The sequence below is a fragment of the Xenopus laevis genome, chromosome 5S, assembly GCF_017654675.1.
Source record: "Xenopus laevis strain J_2021 chromosome 5S, Xenopus_laevis_v10.1, whole genome shotgun sequence".
Lineage (NCBI taxonomy): Eukaryota > Metazoa > Chordata > Amphibia > Anura > Pipidae > Xenopus > Xenopus laevis.
In genome coordinates this window covers 89,338,412-89,364,251 of record NC_054380.1, presented here as the reverse complement: position 1 = coordinate 89,364,251, position 25,840 = coordinate 89,338,412, and the positions used below count along the sequence as shown (strand labels likewise).

The 25,840-nt window shown below is 38.0% G+C and overlaps 1 protein-coding gene across 1 annotated transcript in view; it reads left to right on the top strand.

The window, feature by feature from the left end:
- The first annotated feature begins 17,086 nt into the window (after positions 1–17,086).
- tp63.S (tumor protein p63 S homeolog) overlaps positions 17,087–25,840 on the top strand; it is an 89,725-nt gene continuing 80,971 nt past the window's right edge. Inside the window, exon 1 of the mRNA XM_041564754.1 lies at positions 17,087–17,169. Within this exon, the coding sequence (XP_041420688.1) occupies positions 17,102–17,169 (68 nt within the window). The 5' untranslated portion in view covers positions 17,087–17,101. The remainder of the gene's footprint in view (positions 17,170–25,840) is intronic.

Genomic DNA, 25,840 nt, shown 5'->3' with positions numbered 1-25,840 from the left:
ATCACAAAGAGAAGGGGGAGGAAAACACACAGTGTGTGCTTTCAATTTAAAGGGATCACGTACCCTATTGTGGGGAACGCACATATTAAGGGCAAGTTAAAGCGCATAAATACAAAAAAGGGAAACTATAGAAAATGCAAAAAAAAATTACTTCAAACTAGTGGGTGCAGCTTGCACTATGTATAAGGCCAGATATTAGCAGGATCGTGTCATTCATTTGGACAACCTTTACATTCATTTTATTCACAATGCACACCTGGAACCCTGTCCTTAATACCTGTTCATGAAATTTGTTAAGAGCAGAGTTCAGTTTGCCTCCCTCCAAGGGAGGTTACACTCCCCAGTGGATAGGTGAAGGCAATTTTGTGTAGCAACAGCCCAGTATATAAACCCCTCTGGCTTTCATTCTAAGGACTCTTCCACTGATGAGAAAAGGACTTGACTCTTTTAAAATTGTTATCTACCTACCACTAATATGTTTGACAACACAAGCTTTTCTCAACAGATTAGTTATGTTCCCTCTGGCATATGTTGCAGAAGAAATGATTATGTCACATCATACTAAAACCCTGTTGGTAATCCAACACAGGTCCATACTGTATACTGTGTAAATGATCTGTGATGTGTACTTAAGGCCATGGAAATTTTCCCTGGGGGTTGTAACAATGAAAAAAAAAAAAATCTGTCAGCTTTATTGCAGGCATTGTAAGACTAGAGGGACTTAATGGCATGACAAGTAACTTCTCATTTAACAAAACATATGTAACAAAATACTATTTAAATAGTATTCCATTAGAAAGAGAAATGGTGACTATAAACAATTCATGGTAAGTAAGCAAAAATGATTAAACATTTTGTAATAAAAATGTACTTTAGAATTTTTCAAGGTATATTGGCTGAGATGAATAAAAGCACATTCTGTTCTGAGAATATAAATAAATGCGTTGTGATACCAAATTTAAAACTGAACATATAATCCTTGTGCTGCTTCGCAAAATAAACAATTTATGAAGTTATGTGTCTTCTGCAAATCTCTATATAGTTATAATGCACTCTGCAAGCATAATAAAATGTTTGCTGCATTCTAATCAGCTGTCCTACACAGAAATGACAATCCTTTGAGTTACACAGCTCAGACAGTGGGTGGGTTACCCATATTAGACAGGTTTCTGGGCAGAGCTTTTTCCTAACCAAAAAGAAATGATAGACAGACAGACAGACAGACAGACAGACAGGTAGATAGATAGATAGATAGATAGATAGATATGATTAGATAGATAGATAGATAGATAGATAGATAGATAGATAGATAGATAGATAGATAGATAGATAGATAGATAGATAGATAGATATGATTAGATAGATAGATGATAGATAGATAGATAGATAGATAGATAGATAGATAGATAGATAGATAGATAGATAGATAGATAGATAGATAGATAGATTTTATAAGATAGATAGATAGATAGACAGACAGACAGACAGACAGACAGACAGACAGACAGACAGACATAGATAGATAGATAGATAGATAGATAGATAGATAGATAGATAGATAGATAGATAGATACTTAACATATCTTTATTTCACCCAGGAGTTAAGTTAAAGCACTGATGATCTCTAGACCAGAGTCAGTCAACTGGATTTCATGGTCACTGCTTTTGAATTTAAGAAATGTTTTCCTTCCATGACCTTTTTGAGACAAACTCAGCACCTGCTATTGATGTGGAGAGGTGATCAAGGCCAGTGCGAAGCTGAAAGCCACTAGGATGACAAGGCTAACAAAAGTATTTGTGTAGGAGAGTTCAGTTGAAATCATGAATTAAATCATCAAACATAGTTGGTATGATAGTTTGTAATGCCTGATATAGATATATAATGAATAATGTGATTGCAGAAGAAATCAGAGGAACTAATATGCCCTCAATTTGATCCTGGTTTTTTTTTTGTATGTGATTTTTATTTATCCAAAGGCTTTCCAACAGCATATCCATAAGCTGATCAATGCTGATGTAGGTTCTTTGTACAGAATGCCAGCTGAGTTGCAACACAATAGCTGTCTGATATGTGATTTTTGCATTGAATGCTATTTTTGCTTTAAAAATCATCTTATGTAAAATTCACAAGCAGTCACATAATGACAGCCCTTTGGGGTAAGCCACTTGTGTGGCCAAATAGGGTGCCATATGGAAGGGTAGTATAATAGTGCTTGCTGTCATTCTGAATATGCTCTTTAAACACACAAAAGTACGAAAAAGGTTTTCAGCCTCTGTTTGCACACTGTAGTAATGTATAGTAATGCCTGGCTTGTATTTCAGATCTGGGTAAATCAGAAGATAATTGTATTGTAAATATTATTTTTTAAACTGCACCTACTACAGTGCTTTGCACAGGATTTAGTGGGGGTAATTTAATAAAATTACAAGACCAGTTACAAGACCTGGCCAAACATTGCCATTTTGATACATTACCCCAGTACGGGGTTATGTTGTTACATTAGTAGAACAAATTGAACATAAGTAAGAGAGCCAAGAGATTCAGCCATAAAAGCAAATGATTAATGACCAGGTTGTGAAAACTTTGGTAAAGTAACCCCCTGGGGGGGGGGTTGCAGTAGGTAAAGTGTCTCCCCTTTGTTCTATTTGTGCATCACTGCCACTTTATAGTCTAAATTGATATTTACTAATACATTACATGTTGTCCATTTGTTTTCAGATGATACTCAGCAGATAATAGAATAATACTACAGGTTTATGATTTTTTGATGATCTGTCACTCACTAAGCCTCAAAATAAGGGACAAACGCAAAGAATTTCTCAAGAGCACTTTTCTTTCAGTGTAATGCTATACCTGAGTAAAGGAGATGACTTGCTTCCCATACCATGAGTGTATCAAATGTCCCTATGGACCCTGTAAGGTGAAATTATTCATTGCTTTGTTCATTTGTGGAATGCATTACTCCAAGCGAATTCTGCTGGTGTTAACTAAGTTTATAGCCTTGGTCTGATCAGTTTCATGCTGATGTTGCTACATTGTGTTACAGTGATTCACCAACAGCATAGGCTGTTCAGTATAAATCATTCCTCCAATGTACTTGCTTTTTCTCCACGACACCAGACATCATACTAGATTGCAAAGGGGATTTTTTTTTCAGTAAAAAACAAAAAATAACGTATGGCATGCTGATTACAGTGAAATAAGTTTTCTACATAGAAAAAAATGAAGAAAATTTCACCTTGTACCTTCATACGTTTGTCTGTTGTTTGTGATCTACCGATATATGAAAACATAAAGGGGGTTATATATTAAGGCGCGATTTTTTCAAGTCCGAATCCGAAAATAGCAGATGTCCCCTTAACCATTTGAAAATGTTTTAACCCTCACAAAATGTTTGGCGTTTTTGGGGTTTGACACTGGTTTTTCTGGGAAAACTAAGATTTTTAATGTTTTTCAGGCATCAAACGTGAAAAATTCAGGTTTTTCGCAGAACAATTCGAAAAGATTTTTTTTATTTATAAATAAGGGCAAATCGTGGATTGGTCTGACTTTTTTTATTTAAAAAATCTGAAAAATTTGGATTTTGATAAATAACCCCCAAAATGTCACTACCTACTATACTAACTGATACAGTTTAATGTTTGATGTTACACACTGAACCTTGATTAACTATTAGTAGCTGAGAAACACTCTGTATTGCAAACTATTTGCATTGCTTCCTTTGCATTACTATGGAATGCAGTAATGTCATTGGTCAGATAAGTAGCAGGCTTTAGCCAGCATTGCCTCTATCTCTTCTATGTCCTGGATGAAAGGACAGTCCCTTAAAAGTTTTTTTTTTGCATTCTGTGTCCAAATAAAAGACCCATAGTAACATCAACTAACACTGCAGACAGGGGCTTAAGATTTGTTTTGAACAAAAAATGACTTTTTCCTGGATAATATTTGAGAGGTTTTTTTTTTTTTGCATTGTCCCAACGCAAGAACAAACACACAAATGTAGCCACAAATGGGCAGCCTTTCTTCTTTAATACAAGTTAATATCATGTTCTTATTCCAACACTTTCTGCAGTAATACTAAAAGAAAATAATGCTATAAGTCAGGAACAAAGGGAAGAAGATTTGCTAATGTGCTATCATACAACAAATATATAACACAAAATGAACTAGTAAAAACAAAACATACAGTAAACATGCTTGCCCAGTATCATGCCACAGAGATACTCTAGCTTGAAAGGTGAAACTCTGTGATGAGATGATGAATGTGTTCTTGAGCTGTCAATTTGATATATAAGCATTACTTAAGATCTGATATCAGAATGCCAGAGCTTTAGGTGAAGGCCTTGACTCGAACACTTTAAAAACATTTGATAGGGGCAGCCACCTTTTAACATTTAACAGGATACATTGAATAAGGTCCATTAATAAAATACCTGGCTCTTTGTCAGGTTTATTTTGTATGGCATGCTTCAGTTGAATCTAGAATGATCTAAAGAAGGCTGGACCCATGTCATAAAGAAAGATAATTAAACTAAAGAAGGTAGAATAAATACCAACATTAGGATCGTTAAATCAATTCCATTAAATATACTAGTACAGAAGATTTGGGGTGCAAAACAAGTGGCATTAGGGGTCATTTACAAAGTGTAAAGCAGTGTGCAAAATGCAAACAATGGGTGCAATCACTGATGCTGTGCTCTGCAAACAGTTTAGAATGTCGACCATAAAACTGATGTACTGTCAACAGAAGCAAGTTATCTTTGAGTCATATTTGCTCATAGCCAGTGTAACACATATTTTCTCTGTTAATGACTTTGCCCGTAGCTGTTGGTGTGGAGATGACTATTACTATCCAGCTCAAAGCACAGGATGAATCTTTACAGATGTTTGAAGTGTATTGACTAATCCACAATACAAGTTGGATCACTGGATTGCACATACACTTTCTGGCTGGAGGCATCAGTAGATAGAGCTTTAAAATTAATTACAACTATGATGAACTGGGCACAGCCAGGATGTAATTAGGCAATGGGAAAGCTAAACTGATATGTGGCTTTTGAAGCAAATACATTTCTGAAAGATCTTAGACATGGAGTGCCACTTGCTCAGCAGTTTTGGGAATGACATTTGTTGTAATATACTGTAGGACATTGTGTAAGATGCGCTGGGAGATCTAATCCCTTGCTTACCTCCCGGCACGCCTCTGTTCCTGCTCGAGTATGCAGGCGCACGTCCGGTTTAGCATTTTGATGCTGGCGTTTGACGCAGGGCATCTTGGCACTAGTGTCGTGACACTGAGCGCCATGACATCACTATCTGGCGCCAGTTTTGAATCTTTTGGCACCAAATCCCGTATTCACTATTTTGTCAGTGCCCAAGCTAGCCTTCAGTTTACTGTTCCTGCTAAAGTGTATTTCTGACTGTGATATCCTGGTTTTTGACTCCTGCCTGACCCTTGACTACGATTCCTGCCGCCTGCCTTGAACCCTTCGCCTGATTCTTGACCATGTCTTCTCTAAATCCTTGCTGGAACCCTGCTTATGGACTTGTTTCTAGCTACGCACATCCTTGTTGGTTTCCGCAGCAGAAAGTCCGGGGCCCCAAAAGGGTGTTGGTGAACACCGGAATCCACAGGGTCCACCTGTGCATTCGAGTGTACCCGTCACTGCGCAAGGTTTCTGATATCGTGAGTGTTACTCATTAAAGTAAAGAAGTAGCAAAGTGGTTTAACTTTTCACTGCTCATTATTATCTGAACGTCATCATTATATTTTCCCTAAAAGTTGCTCTTAATTGGCATACATTTATCTGCCTGGCACTGGAGCATTAAGTTGTTAATCTGTTTTGGGATCTCACTTATCATGGTATCGTATATGAATTCACAATTGCTTGTGACAGGCTGCACATGATAATCCCAAAATATGTTTTCTCTATATTCATGCTGTTTAAAAAGTTCAATTTATTGTATCATATTAAAATACATGACCCCACATGAAGCCTAACGCATTTCATGCTTACCCAGCACTTAATCATAGGCAAATGCCAAAAAAACAAAACACATTTCCACATACATATATATGTATACACTTTCAAATAAACCCTCCCATTAGTAAAACCAATCACAGTTGGGTCATTTTTGTATCAACACCTCATTAAAGGTGGTTGTTCACCTTTGAGATAACTTTTAGTATGATGTAGAGAGTGATATTTTGAGACACTTTGCAATTGGTTTTCTTTGTTTATTATTTGAGGTTTTTGAGTTGTTTAACTTTATATTCAGAAGTTCTCCAGTTTGCATTTTAAACAATCTGGTAGGTAGGGTCCAAATTACCCAAGCAACGATGCATTGATTGGAATAAGATAGTGGAATATGAATAGGAGAGGCCTGAATAGAAAGACGAGTAATAAAAATTAGCAATGACAAACACATTTGTAGCCTTAAAGAACATTTGTTTTTCAGTGACGCCCATTTCAAATCTGCAAAGAGTCAGAAGAAAAATGCAAATAACTATAAAACTATAAAAAATAAATCATGAAAACCAACTGAAAAGTTGCTTAGAATGGCTCATTCGATAACATACTAAAAGTTTCTTTAAAGGTGAACCACCCCTTTAACCAGACCAGCCCTTTCAGCTATAAGATCATTACACCTATTTGATATGAAAAATCCATGTTCAAGGGTAAAACTAGAGTAATATAAAACCATAATAAATGACAGTGAAATATATCAAGTACAGGCTGTGCATGCCCTTGTGTTTAGGCCCATACAACATCACTTAAGGGTAGGGGCACAGTGGGCGATTCGGGGATATTTAGTCGCCTGTCGACTTATCGCCTCGTCTTTGCGGCGACCAATCTCCCCGAATGCCTTCCCTCACTCTTGCCCTGGCTAAAATGCACATGCGGCGATTCATTTTCCAAAGTCACCCGACGTTTCCTCATGAGGAAACTTAGGGCGACTTTGGAAAACGAATCGCCGCGTGTGCTTTATTGCGATTTTTCATTTTAGCCAGCGCAAGAGTGAGGGAAGGCGTTTGGGGAGATTGGTCGCTGCAAAGATGAGGTGATTAGTCGCCAGGCGACTAAATCTCCCCGAATCCCCCAGTGTGCCCCTACCCTAAGTGTGGGAATGTTATAAATAATACTGTATATCCTTTGTGCAAACAATATTTCTTTTGCATTTATATAACATTTGAAAATCCCATGACCTTGGTCCAACAGCTGACCTTCTTAAGCTAATAGCAGCAGACTCTGTATTTCTTACTTATATTTGTACATAGAATTGTTATGTGTCATATTTTATCTATATATTGGCTCAGAATAAGTATCAGCCACTGTCTGCTTTCCAAAACATAATGCATCATAGAAATAATTGGCCATATGAATAAAAGTATAGATGTACTATAGAAATAATTCTGTGACCTTCTGTGACCTTCCTGACTTTTGTCATTTGTGTACCTATTCCATACTCTCTTGAAGCAACATAGAAAATAAACATTAACGTGTAAAAATAATAAATATGTATACAGTATATCTCATTTACCAAATAATTAATTATAAATTTTGTCCAACCTTGGGCTTTACCAAAAACACCATCATTCTCACAAACCTTTCCGAGGCTTTTTCTTTAAGTCCATGAAGCTTACTGTATAATAAGCAGCAATCCTGGGAATTCACAGCTGCCTTCAGCTTTGGTATCCTGAACATTTCAAGTGATGAGTTTGCAGTACATGTCAAAACTCTGGATTGTATAGAAATAAGGGATAAATTTAGCAGCATGTAAATAATAAGTGTAAATGTGAGCAGTCAGTACTTTACCAGGATTTAAATGACTGGAGATATCCAGCAGCCTGGGACGTACTACACATTCTAATTGCTGTCTTCAGTTTAAAAAATTGATAGAGATGTTGTCAACCAACCTGGATATTTCAGCTTTCACTGGAGTGTGCTTAATTCAAATGCTGGGGGCTTTACACAAAGTGCAGCATATCGCAGTTTAATTAGGAAAGACTGAACTGTATGGCCAGGTGAATGCAGGTATGTTTGGCACTAAGAGCTGCTGGAATATTCAGTACTGTGTGAGACAACTGGTTATACATTTTTGACATGGTTTTCTTCCTTGGATCTGTGATCAATTTTGTAACATTTTGAAGAAAAATGCTCATGCAGCCGTACTACATTATATGTACATAATGAGTTCTGTGTGGTATTTGTTTTAAAGGACAACTAAACCCTATAAATCAATATGGCTAAAAATTCCAAATTTTATATACTGATCTTATTGCACCAGCCTAAAGTTTCAGCTTCTCAATAGCAGCAATGATCCAAGACTCGAAACTTGTCACAGGGGGTCACCATCTTGGCAAGTGTCTGCGACACTCACATGCTCAGTGGGCTCTGAGAAGCTGTTGAGAAGCTAAGCTTAGGGGTTGTGGAAAATTACCAAGCAGAAAATGAGGTTGACCTTTAAAGGATAAGTAAACCTTTAAGATAAGTGAATGTAAAATTGATAAGGGGGCTATTCTAAGCACTTTTGCAATTTACATGTATTATTTATTTTCTTTGTGTTCCAAGATATTAAGGGATACATGTACTGTTAATATGAATGAATTTTGTTACAACAGCGCCACCTGCTGATCATTTTCCCACCAGTCTGACCAGCAAGTAGTCAAGGAAGTTGTCAGGAGAAAGAAAGAGGCTGATGTTCACAACAGAAGATACAATATATTTGTAACAATTCAAATGTATCTAGATAAGCAAATAAGTAATTGTAACAATATAAGATAACAGGTCTCTTGGAAGAAGGTCTTAAAGGTCAATTCACCTTCATTAGCAAAACAATAATAACTGGAAAAAAAACACAGAAATATGTTCAAACTTTTATAACCTGTGAAATTTTGTAAAATGGACATGGTAATTAGGAGCTGTGGCCACAAAAATGGGCGTGGACAAAAAAATCCCATGCTACGCGCGGCAACTTTTTTGTCCCTCTTTTTATTTCCAAAATGTTTGGAGGTATGCCTTAGTCTCATTACCAGGGATCCTATTTGCAACAAGTGTAGTTATATGCAGTACTTTGCACCTCTGTTATCTCTGGTGGCCACAAATCGAACCAGGGAAGGGGTGGTGCATGGTAGGTGTAAGAAAATATTGTATATTAATTTAATGAACCCTTATTTCTTAATATACACAATATTGAATGAACCACATAGACATGCATGGAATTCATAATGTTTCGATTGGTTGAACACCAAACAAAAATCGACCACATAATTTTCAGCAAATACAAAACCAATTCAAAACCCTAATCTGAGTGATTAAATGTGAATTGTAAGACAAAATCTGTTAATTCAGTTAATTCATTCCATTTACAGATTACATAAGGGGGTTTCTTCTAATACCAAAGGAGGTTTCTTTCCACCATATTTTAGTGAGCAGCATAAACAAACTTTGTAAAAAAAAAATAAGAAAATAAACAATTCCTTGATGTCAAAAGTGTCTTAACCCCGCTGCCTTTTGGAGTTGATTCTCCCATAAAGGACTGTGTGTTTTCCTCTACAAGTACAAAAGTAAAGACACAATAAGAGTGAGTGGCATGTGTTTCAATTAGTATCGCAGTCTGGGACACCTCTGGGTGTCCATACAATAAACATCCTTTATGTTAGGCATATTATATTTCTTGCCAGTGAATTTGTTGGCATCGATGAAAGTCAAACAATGGTGAAAAATAACTGTTGCTTTAGGCAACAATTAGAAGTACAGATTAGGTAGTTGACCATTTCCTCTGAATGCTATCCTATTATGTATCCTTTATGTGCTAGTCACTAAATGGAACCTTTATTTTATATACTTTTAGGCTACTAATTCACCTAGTGATAGGTCATGAAACCGCACTAGTGACAGTCTCTTTTTGCTAGCAAATCGTCTTCTACGCCTGTTAGTGAATTGACTATGTCCCTGCGGATTGGATTTCTGGCGAATTTTCGCTAGCCACTTCACTCTTTAGTAAATCTGCCCCCCTGTGTCAGATTTCACTCCCTAATTTGTGTGTCTGAATAAAAGTTAGGGGATGGATAGGGTGCAGAATGGATGCACCTATGTGTCTACCCACTTCTACCCATCATGAATGACAAATGCTGACAAATGCAGGCAACACTGTATTCAAGGGGGAAGACACAGGTTCCTGTGCTACAAAATGGAGAGATGTGCAGCAATTCCTTAAATCAGGAAGGCAGTGTGCAAAGTACATAAAAGAAACATATTGTGTCTATTTTGTGCACTTTGCATCACTGCCTTTTCAGTCCTAAGTGACTCCTAAGGACTTTATAACAGAACACACTAATACACTTTGTCACTGTGCTGTGTTTTACCAGAACAAAATGCAATGATGTCCCTGAAAAATAAAAAGTGAGAACCTTGCCTCGCAGGCAGTAGTGAGCAGCCAGTTACCAGGGTGGCCTGTGGTCCCTTGCCTTACACATGAACCTATGGGATTGGAGCCTGATTTGGAGAGTTTCTGGCCTGAGCAAATGGGAGACAGTACAGTATTGGTGGAGAAGTCAGTGCTGTGTTTGGAAGAAAATGAAAAAATAAGAGCTTTTTATCTATATAACAACAAAGGAGTTGCTCTAACACAATGCAGGGTCATGTACATGCTATTGCTGACTGAAAAACACCTTAATCACAATGTAATTTCTTCCTCCCATTGAGTGCATGTATCGTGAACTTTTAAGCAAACCGAAACACTGTCATTTTGTTCATCACTAATTGTTAGATCTAAAGCAGCACTTGTGGCTGGGGAAAAACAACTATTAGATTGTATCTCAATGTTAAAACTAGGGCACCACTGCCCACAAAAGCATTTTTCATTGTCCTCTCTAAAATATCAATGCTTTGTATTGCTTCATTGTTTCTTATACTGTTTATTTAATTTCTTATGAAAGGGAAAATCAAAGGGCCATTGTATCATGATTTTCCCTATCTGTGTAATGGATTTATGAAGAGATAAAAGTTAATTTACAGTATTTTCTATATTTTTTTTAAACAAAGAAATGGCTGGCTCTGCTTACTCTTTTAGCTTTGACTAGTCAGTGTCCCCCTGGGTGGCAACAAACTTCTTATCAAACTACCACAATCCTCATATCTCATTACTAGAAGTTGCCATGGCCTAGCATTCTAAGGGCATGTCCTCAGCAGAAAGGCAGTATAAATAGTAAACACATAGAAAGATTCATTTCTGCATGGTTTATGCCAGCACACCATTTGTTTTTCCATTTAGCTAGTGCAGTTCTGCAGAATAACATGATGTTTTGTGATGTTTAATTTGCGTTATATATGTCAGTCCCAGTTTTGTCTAGCTTTTACAAATACTGTATATTTTTTTACTGGCACAAGTTAAAGTGGCCATACATGCAGGGATCCTCTCATAAGGCGAGCTTGCCGATGTGGTCCTCGATCCGACTGGGTTTTTAAATGTGCCTGATCAACATCTACATGATTTTCGGCTAGATATCAATTGGGGAAGCCCATCAGAGGGCCCAATACACTGCCCAATAAGCTACTCATGTATGGCCACCTTAAGTCTTTTATACTAATAAAGTTATATGTTAGAATCAGTACAACACTTTCAGTTTTCTGTTTTCCTTCTAGGTAGCCAGGGGACTAACTTATAATAAAGTTTGCATTGATATCTGCAGTAGAAAGGCTGTTGAAAGGTTACATATTTGTTTTGTTTATCTACTACAGTTTTCAAGGACAGGGAGAGAGAAATGGAGATGGTCCCATTTTCAGAGAGGGGAATTCCAGCAAGCATCTGTTGCCAAACTCTAACAGCTTGTCTCTGGCAACAAGACCCTCGCTCTGCTCCCTGCACAGCTGTGCCCTGCTCAGTAGCGAATGTTTGCCAGCTCAGCAGTGTCACAGTGTAGAGCAGGGGAATTCCAACATACACAGCTCTGCCAGCTTCCTAGAGTCTCACTAGCACACTCACTATTAGTCCACTCATTGGTCACAAACTGAACGTTAGATGTTTTCTATATACAGGTATGGGTCCTGTTATGCAGAATGCTTGACACCTGGGGTTTTCTGATAACATATCTTTCTGTTAGGGATGCACCGAATCCAGGATCCAGGAATCCTTCTGCCCGGCCGAACCGAATCCGAATCCTAATTTGCATATGCAAATTAGGGGTGGGGAGGGAAATCGCGTGACTTTTTGTCACAAAACAAGGAAGTAAAAAATATTTTCCCCTTTCAACCCCTAATTTGCATATGCAAATTAGGGTTCGGATTCGGTTCGGTATTCGGCCGAATCTTTCACGAAGGATTCTGGGGTTCGGCCGAATCCAAAATTGTGGATTCGGTGCATCCCTACTTTCTGTAATTTGGATCTTCATACCTTAAGTGTAAAATCATTTAATGATGCAAATCATTTAAACATCAAATAAACCCAATAGGCTGGTTTCCAATAGGCTTCCAATAAGGATTAATTATAACCTAGTTTGGATCAAGTACAGAGAAAAAGGATATCATTTTAAAAATTTGGATTTTTTGATTATAATGGAGTCTATGGGAGATGACCTTGTCGCTATTTGGAGCTTTCTGGATAATGGGTTTCTGGATAACAAATCATATACCTATACCTGTATAGCGTTGTTTAATTTCTGTTCTTATAAAGAATCAGCGCACTCAATTTAAGCTTGGGCATTGAATATATTCTTTACATAATGCATGTGTGAATCAGTGTTTATTAATAGGTTCGGACACACTCCCTTTTTATAATGAACTTCAGGTTGCAAAAAAAAGTTCGCTCGCGCATGCACAATTGCGGCGAAAACCGAGTAGGCACGCATGCACAATCGCGGGGAGAAGAAGCTACACACATTGGCAATCCTAGCACACCGCGGCCGGAAGGGGGCCCGGAGACAGCAGCTCTAGTGGGCCTTGACCCCTCCAGTCCGACCCTGTTTATTAGCCTGTCTGAGATTAAAGGTTTTAATACTTTTGTAGGATTTATACAAGGATTTCTTGTTGAGGTTGATGACATAAGGATCCGAACTAGGGGAAGGTGGCAGAAGAATGACATGCCTGGTGCCCCTTTACTCTTGTGCCCTAGGCATGTGCCTCTTCCATCTACCCCTAGTCAGGGTCAGACTGGGGGGTCCCCTGCCACCAAGTAGCCCCACCGAGCTGCCATCCCTCTTCCACACATGCAAACCTTGTATTTGCCGTGACATGCGCCAAGAAGAAAAACCCAGGGAACAGTGCTTTGCAGGGACCAACTCTGGGTCCCCTGCTGTCAGGTTTTCCAATCGAGCCGCCACCCCCCCTCGCACTGCACACATGCACACACGTGCAGGGAACAGGACTGGGCCTGGCAGAGCCCACAAGAGCAGGGGGCCCGGGTTTTTTATCCTGGTGCCTACCGGCCCAGTCCGACCCTGCCCCAAGTTCTGGCCCTGGATCCACCATTTATCAAAGCTTGAAACTGGAGCTAACCACAGAAAAACTCACTCACTTTCTACTCTTTCTTACGGGGTTTTGGAAGTTTATTAATCGGTGAACTCTAACTTTCACTCATCTAAAACTCCCAATAGGGTGTTGCACTGGATCATTGTGGCTTCCCCCTCTTTGTTTCACAAGTTCCTGAGAGAGAACCTGCACAGCAGGTACATTTGTGAAACGTTTGTCATTGATGAAAGAGTGTAGTGAAATGTGTGGCTCCCTGTCTAGAGTATCTTGTGAGTTTAGAGTTCAAGCATTAGGGTCATTATGCCTTTTGCATAGCCTCAGGCATCTTCAGCTAAAGGGAGAGGTCACTCAAGTAACACACTAGCCGAAGTAGTATTCAAACCGCCTTAAGACTAGAATCCAAAAGCACAATCAAGTGTCACACCTAAGTCACAAAATGCACAGAATCTAGTGTTAATTTGTCAGCATGAGCATTTCACAGCAAACGTTCGCTAACTTTAGTTTCTGCCTAGTGAAACTTCATTAGTACACTTACACTTAGGGCCTGTACATATACAGTATATATGTTTATTAGAGATGTTGGTGCAAATACTTGAAGTGTCCACTTATTAATAAAATTAAAAATGTTCAAGGAACCAAAATAAAGACAAAAGAGATCCTAGACATGAGCCCACCCTAAAACAAATGTGGCATGCCCATGCTCAAATGAAAAAAAAAAAAAATATATATTATAACAATACTATTAACTATTAAAACAGTTACATACAATCTGCTTTAAAATATGAAAAAACGCCAGTGTTTTTTAATATTTTTTTTTACTTTTTGGCATACAGGATATGATGTCACTGACATAAGATTGAGTAGGATGTAGCTTCACCTTATCAGTTCGCCAGGTCTCAGCTGGCGAAGGAAACTGTGGCTAAAGGGGTAATGTTATGGAAAATTCGCACTTTAGTGAATTTGCGGAGTAATAATTTTTGCCAGAACAAAAATTCACCTGGCCAAAGAGCGCAAAAATTCCTCTACGCCTGTTAGTAAATTGGCGATCTCCCTGCGGATTGGATTTCTGGTGAATCTTCGCTAGCGACGACCACTTCACCCTTCATTTGTCCCTTGGAATCTTGCATGTTATTTTAGTTGGACAGGGCATAAACCTTGTTTTACTGTCACAGCATAACTACAAAAGTAATAAAGAGACATTCTGCATCAAATCAGTTGCACTGGAAGCCAGTCACTGTATATTGGAATGTGTGTCCTAATGAACACTAAACACCAAATAGTGTTCTGCAAGTCTTTTATTTAGTGACTAGTTTTCTGTTATTTTATCCTGTGATAATGTTTTTAATTTTACAGTGATTTTAAAAAAGTTATTTTTTTTAACTTTCCATATAAACCTGAATAACTGGGGGGCTTCATATGTACAGAAAATCAGAGGAGTGTATACCCATAGCATAATTCCATTCATAGATTTCTATGTAAATGACACTTGCAAAATGTCAGCACAGAAGAGCTTATCATGTCAAACACTTACTTCAACTAATGTCTCAGATGTTTCATAGAATGATATGGTTTTGGAGTTTAGTACATTCAGGTAGCTCTTTGCATCTGTGCTATTTTCCAGTAATCTCTAGTTCAATGTTTCTGAAACTAAGAAGGTTTTCTGCTAAATCTGAGGATGTTTTAATGGATTCCCTGATCCCCATATGCATATGTCCTGTTTTTAGCCACATATAACCACAATATGGCTATAAATGCTGTATTTTAGATATTAAGCTTACTTTACCAACCCGAGAGCTGCAACAGCCTTATACAAGTAATGCTCTATGCATTCAAAGTTGACCACAGTAGCTGTCTATCTTGGATCATTTTAGCGTTTGAGTGTCAGTGGCACTGCACATGCTCAGTGTGCTCTGGGATACTGATCATTGGAAATCCTCAAAACATTAGCAGAAACTTAGGTTAAAGCTGTCATAAAAATTGACACTACATGGCTGATTACTAAAGGGGCATCAGTCACCTAGACATAAAAGGCTATATAATAAAAATATTGTTTCAACTTAAACTTGAAACTCAAATTATTTTGTTTATTAAAACAACTGTACCATAAATGTATTTAAAAATGTTAGCTGTCATATATTGGCTTCTCCACCTCTATGCCTCAGGCATACCAATTACTTCCAATTTACTACTGCAGAGTTACTGGGTGGCTCTTCAGATTCATAAATCATCAATGCTAAAGGGACATGTTGGCCCTGGTCTTGTACAGAAACATTCAAAACATTCTGTGTTGTATTAATTGGTTTGTTCTTTGTTACACTTTAATTGTCTTTCAAGCCAGTTAATGGTGCAGCTGGAAGAAGCTTTGTAGCTCAGCGGTCAGTGAAGCTCCTGTTTAGGTGTGATACTCAAGTGCAAGCTCCTAACAGGTCACTGAAAATTTTAATCGGACAGCATATCAGGGCCACAAAGACTTGCTTCTTACAATGCTAGGCAGGTGATGAATATATGGATGAGAATATGTGTTTGAGAAATTCTGTAAGATATAGCAGGTCAGGGACTAATAAACAATTATCTCTGTAAAGTGATATGTAATATGTAGTGCTGTACAAATTAAAACAAATGCAGATTACAAGTCACTGAGACATTATTCCTGTGGCATAATATCCGCTTCACATGGTTTAAGGTAATATATTCTCCCAAATTTCTGGGGTAAGGAAAGGCAAATCTTTTCATGATATGAGTGTGATGCAACTTTTACAAAAAAAAAAGTTTTACATCTATATATCTTTAAAGCTTTGTGGCTGTTATATAGCATAGTCTTCTCACCAGAACGAAACTTCTCTTACCAGAACATCAGTATTAAACATCTTTATCGATACCTTGGCCTATGTGTCTGTAAATACTGATATTTGAGGACTTGGTATTTTCAGCGATTATTAATATTACTTACTAGCCTGGCAGCCAATAAAATGTCTTAATTTGCCTATAGACCAGTTATATCTTTGGCAGAGAACTGTCTCTTGTGTTTTGTTTGGCTGAATCTTTATGTCTAGCAGAATACCTCCTGTCGATTTAATCTCTCCAGTTTAAAAGCGTCATGGACTAACCTTCACTCAACACTGTAAATGGGGTTATCCTCCTCACTCACAAGTCAAATGATCTCAAAGGTTTGCTTCTTCTGTAATGACTGCAATTTTTCCTTCTCCTTAATTAAGTGACTTCAGTAACTAGGAAATATACGTCAAATGCCAGAGTGTAAAAACAGAAATAAAGCTATGACAGTGTGTTCTTTTAATTTCTGTATTTTATTTGTGTGAACAGTAATACTTAATGAACTATAAATAAAGTTGATCAGGGGCTGATCATGCAAGCAATGGGGGCTTTGGTATTAGAGGTCATAACAATTCACTATATTTGGCATAAACACATATATATTCATTTGTTTATCTTTGGAAAGTTTCTGATTTTAGACATCACTCCAGTCTGTTTGGACTTCATATGACAGTCCAGTATCAGGTTACTAAGTCCTTTGACTATAGATTTATAAGTCACACAAGCATTTTATGATTATTCTAGGATTGTGGATTCATCGTCACGTTTCTCCTGTAAGGAGAGATTTTATCGTACAGCCATGTCACAGACTTCGCAAGACTGTGAAAGAAGCTCTGATGTTTTTGACCGCCTGTGGGAATTTTTAGGGTAAGTTTGGAAAAAAATTGTTCAAAAAACCCTACAGAACTGTTATAGAATTCAAAAAATCTGTTTCTGAATGTTCCCTTCACTTCACCTGAATTTGAGCTATAATAATTAATTAAAAAACGTTTTTCTCTGTTTCCTTAAATAGGCTACTGCCCATTATGACATAACTGGCAGCTCTGTGCAAGTAGACTAGCAAGTAGGGGGGGAAATAATTTGTATTTTACAAAACACATACAGTGCCACACAAAAGGTTACTGGTTAAATTAAGGAATGTTGGCCTGGAACATAGTATTTGTACCTGGATAGAGAACTGGCTAAAAGATAGACTACAAAGAGTGGTGGTAAATGGAACATTTTCTAATTGGACCAGTGTTGTTAGTGGAGTACCGCAGGGCTCTGTACTAGGTCCCTTGCTTTTCAACTTGTTTATTAATGACCTGGAGGTGGGCATTGAAAGTACTGTTTCTATTTTTGCAGATGATACTAAATTGTGCAGAACTATAGGTTCCATGCAGGATGCTGCCACTTTGCAAAGTGATCTGTCTAAACTGGAAAACTGGGCAGCAAACTGGAAAATGAGGTTCAACGTTGATAAATGCAAGGTTATGCACTTTGGCAAAAATAATATAAATGCAAGTTATACACTAAATGGCAGTGTGTTGGGAGTTTCCTTAAATGAAAAGGATCTAGGGGTCTTTGTAGATAACACGTTGTCTAATTCTGGGCAGTGTCATTCTGTGACTACTAAAGCAAATAAAGTTCTGTCTTGCATAAAAAAGGGCATTAACTCAAGGGATGAAAACATAATTATGCCTCTTTATAGGTCCCTGGTGAGGCCTCATCTGGAGTATGCAGTTCAGTTTTGGACTCCAGTCCTTAAGAGGGATATAAATGAGCTGGAGAGAGTGCAGAGACGTGCAACTAAATTGGTTAGAGGGACGGAAGACTTAAATTATGAGGGTAGACTGTCAAGGTTGGGGTTGTTTTCTCTGGAAAAAAGGCGCTTGCGAGGGGACATGATTACACTTTACAAGTACATTAGAGGACATTATAGACAAATGGCAGGGGACCTTTTTACCCATAAAGTGGATCATCGTACCAGAGGCCACCCCTTTAGACTAGAAGAAAAGAACTTTCATTTGAAGCAACGTAGGGGGTTCTTCACAGTCAGGACAGTGAGGTTGTGGAATGCACTGCCGGGTGATGTGATGGCTGATTCAGTTAATGCCTTTAAGAATGGCTTGGATGATTTTTTGGACAGACATAATATCCAAGGCTATTGTGATACTAAACTCTATAGTTAGTATAGGTATGGGTATATAGAATTTTAATTAAAAGTAGGGAGGGGTGTGTGTATGGATGATGGGTTTTCATTTGGAGGGGTTGAACTTGATGGACTTTGTCTTTTTTCAACCCAATTTAAATATGTAACTATGTAACTATGTAACTTTAAAGGTGGCCATAACAGTCCTTTAGACGGGTCTCCCCAATCGATATCAGGCCAAGATATTGATCAGGGATGTTTGATTTTTCTAGCGATCGAGGACCGTATCAGCTAGTTGCCGAATGATTGGATTAACCCAATATTGCCCTGACGTTGGTGGGCATATCGCGAAAAGATCCGCTCGTTTGGCGATCTCGCCAAATGAGTGGATCTTATTGTGTATGGCCACCTTAAGGGATCCATTTACTAACAATCAAATTTTTTTTTAACAAATCTCAAAAAAAAACTGTGGCTTTTCTATATTTCTAAAAAGCTGTCAAAATTTGAGATTTATTAAGTGTAAAATCCATTAGGCCAAACTTCGCCAAGTAAAAGTTGTTCAGGTGATAAAGAAGTCAGTGTGAACTAACTGAACCGCTTTAAATCAAGTCAGACTTTTAGAGGTTTTCAAATTTTTTCTTCACTAGAAATTGTCTAAAAAAACTCACATTTTTAGAGATTTTCAAGGTACTCTTATTTTTTAGCGCATCATTCAGAGCTTTGTTCCATTCATACTTTTTATAATCGGGACTTTTAAAAGATTTAATAACGATCGTGGTTATAGAGTTTGTGAGTTTAGTCGTGATTTCAAAAACCTCTAGAACCACTAAAATCTGACCTTTAATAAATAAGCCTCCAAGTGAAAATTTTACATTCACATGTTTATTTATTTATTTATTTTACATATAAGCCTTCTGTACATGGGTGAACACAGAGAATATTGCCTCTCAGATGCTAAATCAGGACAACTACATTCTTGATCCTTTTATCCTTCTCAAAGGTAGAATGCATTGATTTCAGCATATTCTCAATGTGTTAAGGAAAGGCAGCTTTACATAGTATTTCTATATCATTCTAATAATATCAGCTTGTGAGACAAACCTTTGTTTCCAGTAAAATTAATTCATACAGATTTCAAGATTTCATTGTTCTATCTATAGTTGGCACAAACAAAGCAATCATTGATTGGTTGCTATGGATTAGTGCACATATGTTAATTTGTCCAGTGCTGATGAATACTCAAATATATATGTTTTCAAATACAGAAGCAACAATTAAAATAAAATATATTTAACAGTGACATGTCCTGGGCATTTCAGTATCTTACCAGTGCTTTATCCGATTTTATCTGATAAAGCAGTAATTATCTGATTAAGCAACATAAGAATATGTAGGATCAAATTAACAAATAAGTGTAAAGATGTATTTCTCAATGCCTTCACACCATACATCCAATCCACCTACAGCCAAGTTAAGCTTATCCCCCCCAAGTAGGTCCTATAAAAGCTTTTCTGCCCTGTATAATTAACCAGTAAGATCCCAGGCTGTGATCTACCTATTGTACATTCCTGTCTTGATCCTGAGTTTCTGGTCCCGAGTTCTTAATCCTGATCCTGAGTAAGATCTTAACTAGTGAGTTCCTGCACTTGAATTGGTTAAGCACAAACAAGTAATTAAAGTGATTGAAACATTATTCTAATAATGCACCTATATTTTGTCACAGAGGTTTAAATGACTCTTTACTATTGTTAGCTCAGAATGTCATATCTTGAATAATTCTGTCTGATATATTTGGCTAGCTGAGAGCATCAGATAACATTGAAGTGGTCTGATCTGAACTTAAATAATAAATGAATATTAAAAAAAATAATAAACCTATGTGACATGCTCTGTTTTCCAGTGTGCTCTAGCGCTTGTGCCTTGAGTTGATTTGGAGGCTAGGATAGAAAACAACAACTGTAAGAGTCAGTATTATAGTGATCCAGTGAAGCACCTTGTTGATGTACAGTAAAAGTACTGACCTCAGCTTACCTCTGGTATTAGTGACTTGAAAACGATGTTGCTGTGGGACCCACTAACCTCTAGTTACTTCACTGAGGAAAGCAGGGGCAGACAGCGAGATGAAAGTTCAAGTTCTGCTTTACTATTCTCCTCTCCTCTACCGTCCTAAAAAGTATCTTGAAGTGACACATCACCAGAAACATGGAAGAAACACAGTTGTAGTTACATATGATTTTAAAGATGAATTGGCATTTCTAATCATTGATAATTGCTTTTACCACTTGTATACCCTTTAGATTTGTTTTTGGGGGCATATGTTATGTGTTATCCCAGGTTATTGCAATTAATATGGTCTTTGCTTTAATGCACTGAATACATCATTCCCATTGGACATTCCCTTAAATGGATCAATGTTAATATTTCTGTTAGTATTTGGGCTTGTTTAGAACATTGGTTTAATGCCAAATGCATAATGGGTGACTGCTATGAATCATATCTGACACATTGGGGCATTACAGTACGAATTACATCAATTGAATTTAATTGATGTTGTATGGATTTTTCAGTATGCAATTCACCTGGGCCTATTAGAACATGCTGCAACTTTCCCCTAACAATCCAAATAAGAGTAGTGGTCAGAATACTGAATTAAGCAATCAGATCTGACTGATATAAAGGTGCCCATACACTGAGAGATCCGCTCGTTTGGCAATGTCGCCAAACGAGCGGATCTCCCTCCGATATGCCCACCTTGAGGTGGGCAATATCGGGCTGATCCGATCGTGGGCCCTAGGGCCCAACGATCGGATCCTAACGATGCCTAAACGGGCGGTCGGATTGCGGGACCGCATCAACGAATAGATGTGGCCGCGATCCAACGGGATTTTTTTCCGTCAGCCAGATCTCGAACGGTGAAGCCCGTCGGGGGGCCCCATACACGTGCCAATAAGCTGCCGAAACGGTCTGTCGGCAGCTTTTATCGACCCGTGTATGGCCACCTAGTTTGTTCCCTCTCTTGGGCTCAGTGGGTTAATCAAGAGACAGACCAATGGCTCTTTCTGTAAATTAACTTTGGTATTGACTTGTACCACAGAAGTCTAATTTCTCTACATAGGACCAATCTTGTTTATTGCAAATAAAGTTTGTTGCTTTATTAAAAAAAACAAAAACATATTGGGGCAAATTCACTATGCGCCGAAGCGCCTAACGCTAGCGTCAATTCGCTAGCGTTGGTCATTTCCGTTACTTCGCAAATTCACTAATGAACGCTGGTGTAAATTCGCTAGTGTTACTTCACACCCTTACGCCTGGCGAATTTGCGCAACGGACGTAACTACGCAAATTCACTAATGCGCGCATAGTTCTGAACGCTACCTTTTACGCTAGACTTCCTTCGCCACCTCCGGCCAGGCGAAGCACAATAGAGTAGATCGGGATTGCTTCAAAAAAAGTTAAAACGCTGGCGTTTTTTCTATATTATGGGTGATAGGCTGAAAAAGATCGAAACATTTTTTGGGGCTCCCCTCCTTCCCCCCTACATTTCCTAACACATGGCAACTTAACTATACAGTGGGCACATGTGTAGGGCAAAAAAAAAATTTATTTGATGTTTTGAAGGTTTCCCAGGCATTTGTAGTGATTGTACGTATTGCTCCATTGAAATTTGGCACCGTATGCAAATTAACCATCGCTAGCGTAACTTCGCTTCGCATAGCGAATCAACGCTAGCGCAACTTCACAACCTTACGCTACCCCTGAGCGCAACTTCAGATTATAGTGAATTTGCGGAGCGCTGGCGAAACTACGCCTGGCGAAGTGTGGCGAAGTTACGCCTGCCGCAACTACGAATCTTTGTGAATTTGCCCCATTGTGTTACATTATGTGAATTTCAGCCTGCAGTAGAGATCCAACTTTATTTATTGTACATTTCTCGTTCCTTCCTTTTTTTCTCTCATTCCATTCCTCTCACTTCCTGTTCCTGCTATCTTACCCAGCCTGCATTTCTGCTTAACGGTACACTGTAACTTAAACATGCAGATATTACAAATTGGTTGTTTTTTCTCTGTGCTTTTTTAGTCACTCTCTAATTTGTCTCTTTCTGTTCTACTGCTTTACTCCTTTCAATATCACCTCACAACAGACATTAGCAGCTACATTTCTGGCACAGGCAGGGTTGGACTGGAGCGTTGGGGGCCCACCGGGTTCCAAACTTCTGGGGCACCCACACTCATGCGTGAACGCCGGCAGATGAGGGGAGCGGTGTTGGGACGTTGGAGGCCCACCGGGTTTTTTTCTGGTGTCCCCCGGCTCAGTCTCACCCTGGGCACAGGAAGCCATCCCCTCCACTTCCCAGACTTTGTTTTTTAATAGAAGAAAAAAATACTTTTAGGGGGGAATTCACAAAAATGTCAGTAAGGAAAAATGTAGTAAAAATGATGTAATTTTGGTGACTTTTTCACAGAACCATTTTTCCTTCAATTTTCAGGCTCTACTGGCAATTTTCAAAAAATGTTGTTTAAAAAAGTGTCGCTATTTTTGTGTCGTACCCATGAAATATGGCATAATATGACATAATGAAAATGACAATAGGTTAATTTGATTTAGGTCTGTATAGAGAGTTTTGTGGCACACCACCAAAATGTTCACTTTGCAATGACGACAATGGTTTTACCGTGCATAGTTGGCAGCATTACGACAAATCCGTAAAACTATACAATGCCTCCTGTGAATTTGGAATGTTTATGATATTTTAAAAATATTATAAAAATATTTTGCATCAGCTCTTTTCTGATACTGACACGTTCCTAGGAACGGTGCCCGTGTTCGGCATGTGGTAGGGGCTGGGCATGACCAAGCTGTTTTAGTACATATTGGTACTAAAAACAAAATTAATGGTAGATGGAAGACCTGTCACCTTAAAGAGTAAGTTCAGGGATCTAGGCTTTAAGATTAAGGGATGGTCTTCCAATGACTTTTTTTCTGAAATTTTGCCTGTGCCACGTTTAGGGAGCTAAATTCTTGGCTCAAGTCTTGGTGTAGAAAGGAAGGGTCTGGGTTCCTAGAGCACTTGGCTGATTTTTCCTTGGGGTACAACCTATTTAGTTGTGAAGGCTTGCACCTCAATGGAAGTGGGTCCAGTGTGCTAGGGGAAAGAATGGCTGGAGGAGTGAATAAACTAGGCAAGAAGAATGAATGGCTGGAGGAGTGAATAAACTAGGCAAGGGAGGGTGAGCTAAAGAATTATGGGGAAGCTAGGGTAGATGGGCCAGTGGGATTAGGAAGTGGTCATGGGGCAGGAGTTAGGGGGCATACAGTTTACCAGCTAAGGAGGTCCCTCTGTTACAAGGAAAACAGGTTAATACTAAATTAAGATATAATTCTCCATTAAGTAATGTAATCTCCACTGTATACTGGCAAATGCACATAGTTTGTCAGGTGAATTGGAAGAGCTAGAGGTACTTGCATGCTCTATGATATACTTGGTATCACTGAGACCTGGTGGGATGAAACATGTGACTGGGCTGTGAATTTAAATGGTTACACCCTTTTTAGGAGGGACAGAGGGATTAAAAAGGGTGGAGGAGTCTCATTGTATGAAAAGCCTGAATTAAAGCCATGCACTAATCAAATATCTGTTGATGGCACTGGGGAGGGGTGGAATTCCTATGGGTTAAGATTTCAACTAGGCAAAATGTTACAAATAAAATAAAAGTGACGAGAATGAAGCCCAGATGCTTTTACAAATAGACTTCAATAGGGGTTGCTTAGTTATAAAAAGATAGTAGTTTTGTAAATTTGCTGAATTTTTTTATTTTCAGCTCGTTTAAGAGCCAATTAGAAATCAGTCTCTTTTGGAACTTGTAATGACTAATATGAATGTATCTCTACCATTTGTGTGGGTGAGCATTTAGGGAATGTTGATCATTTCCTTTGAGATTATGTTGCAGAAACAACACAAAATTTTAAATGTGCAAACTTTGACAGTATCAGGGCATCTCTGCAACATATCAAATGGGAAATATTTTCACAAAGTTAAACACAGAACAAAAATTGGACGTTTTTAAAATGCTGCTTAATAAATATACATGGCAGTATATTACGCTTGTAAGCAAGGAACATTATTACAAAACATAACTGTTGTGATTCAATAGAAGTGTTGGTGTTGAGGTGGGTAAGAAAATACGTGATTTTAAGGCTTTCAAGTTTGCTGGGATAGCCAAAACATTTATGAGGTACAAGGAAAAGAAGAAGCTAAATCGACATTGAAACAGGTATTGCAGCAAGCATTAAAAAGAATCCAAAATATTTTTTAAATATGTAAATAGTAAAAGAAAATTAAACAGGAAGTGGTGGGACCTTTAGGGGCAGATTTATCAAAGGTCGAGGTGAATTTTCAAATGAAAACAATTCGAATTTTGACCTATTTTTTGTGTACTTTGACTAGTGAATAGTCCAAATTCAATCTGAATTTGAAAAAAATTCTAATAAAGAAATTTATCATGTACTGTCTCTTTAAAAATTTGACTTTGACCATTTGCTATCTATAACCTGCCAAATTGCTGTTTTAGCCTATGGGGGATCTCCTGGAACCTATTTGGAGTCAATTGGTGGACTTTGAAAAATCAAAGTTTTTTTTGGGAAAAACTTTGAATCGAATTTGATCGAATGCGATATTTCTTCGATTCATACGATGATAATTGGGACCTATTCGATCGAAAACTGACCTATTAGACCAAAAAAAACTTTGACTTAATTTCGGTTGGTCTTTTTGAATTTGAATTTCGAAGTTTTTTCAATTCGAAATTCAACCCTTGATAAATATGCCCCTAAATATCAGAGGGTGGTCTGCTGGTTAATAAAAACAGAAAAAAAGCAGAGATTCTGAACTCATATTTTTAGTCTTTCTACACAAATGAGGAACCAGTTAATGAAGGTTTCCTTCTTAATAGTCCCAATCCTAGTAATACAATTTATGTTGCATTGTTCACGCATGAGGAAATCTAAAGGAGTCTAGAACATGTTAAGATAAACCATGGTCAAGGACCAGATGGCATTCATCCCAGGGTACTTAGCGAGCTTAGCTCTGTGATTGCCAAATTCCTGTTCTCAGCCTCAAAACTATAGGCCTTTAATCAGTGGTAGGAAAGCTTTTTGAAGGGGTATTAAGGGATAGGATACTGGACTTTATTGCAATTCATAATAAAGGAGTGTTGTTCTGGAACATAGTATTTGTACCTGGACAGAGAACTGGAAATATAGATTGCAAAGAGTGATGGTAAATGCAAGTTACACTTAATGGAAGTATGTTGCAAGTTTCCTTAAAGGGATACTGTCATGGGAAAAAAAGATTTTTCAAAATGAATCAGTTAATAGTGCTGCTCCAGCAGAATTCTGCACTGAAATCCA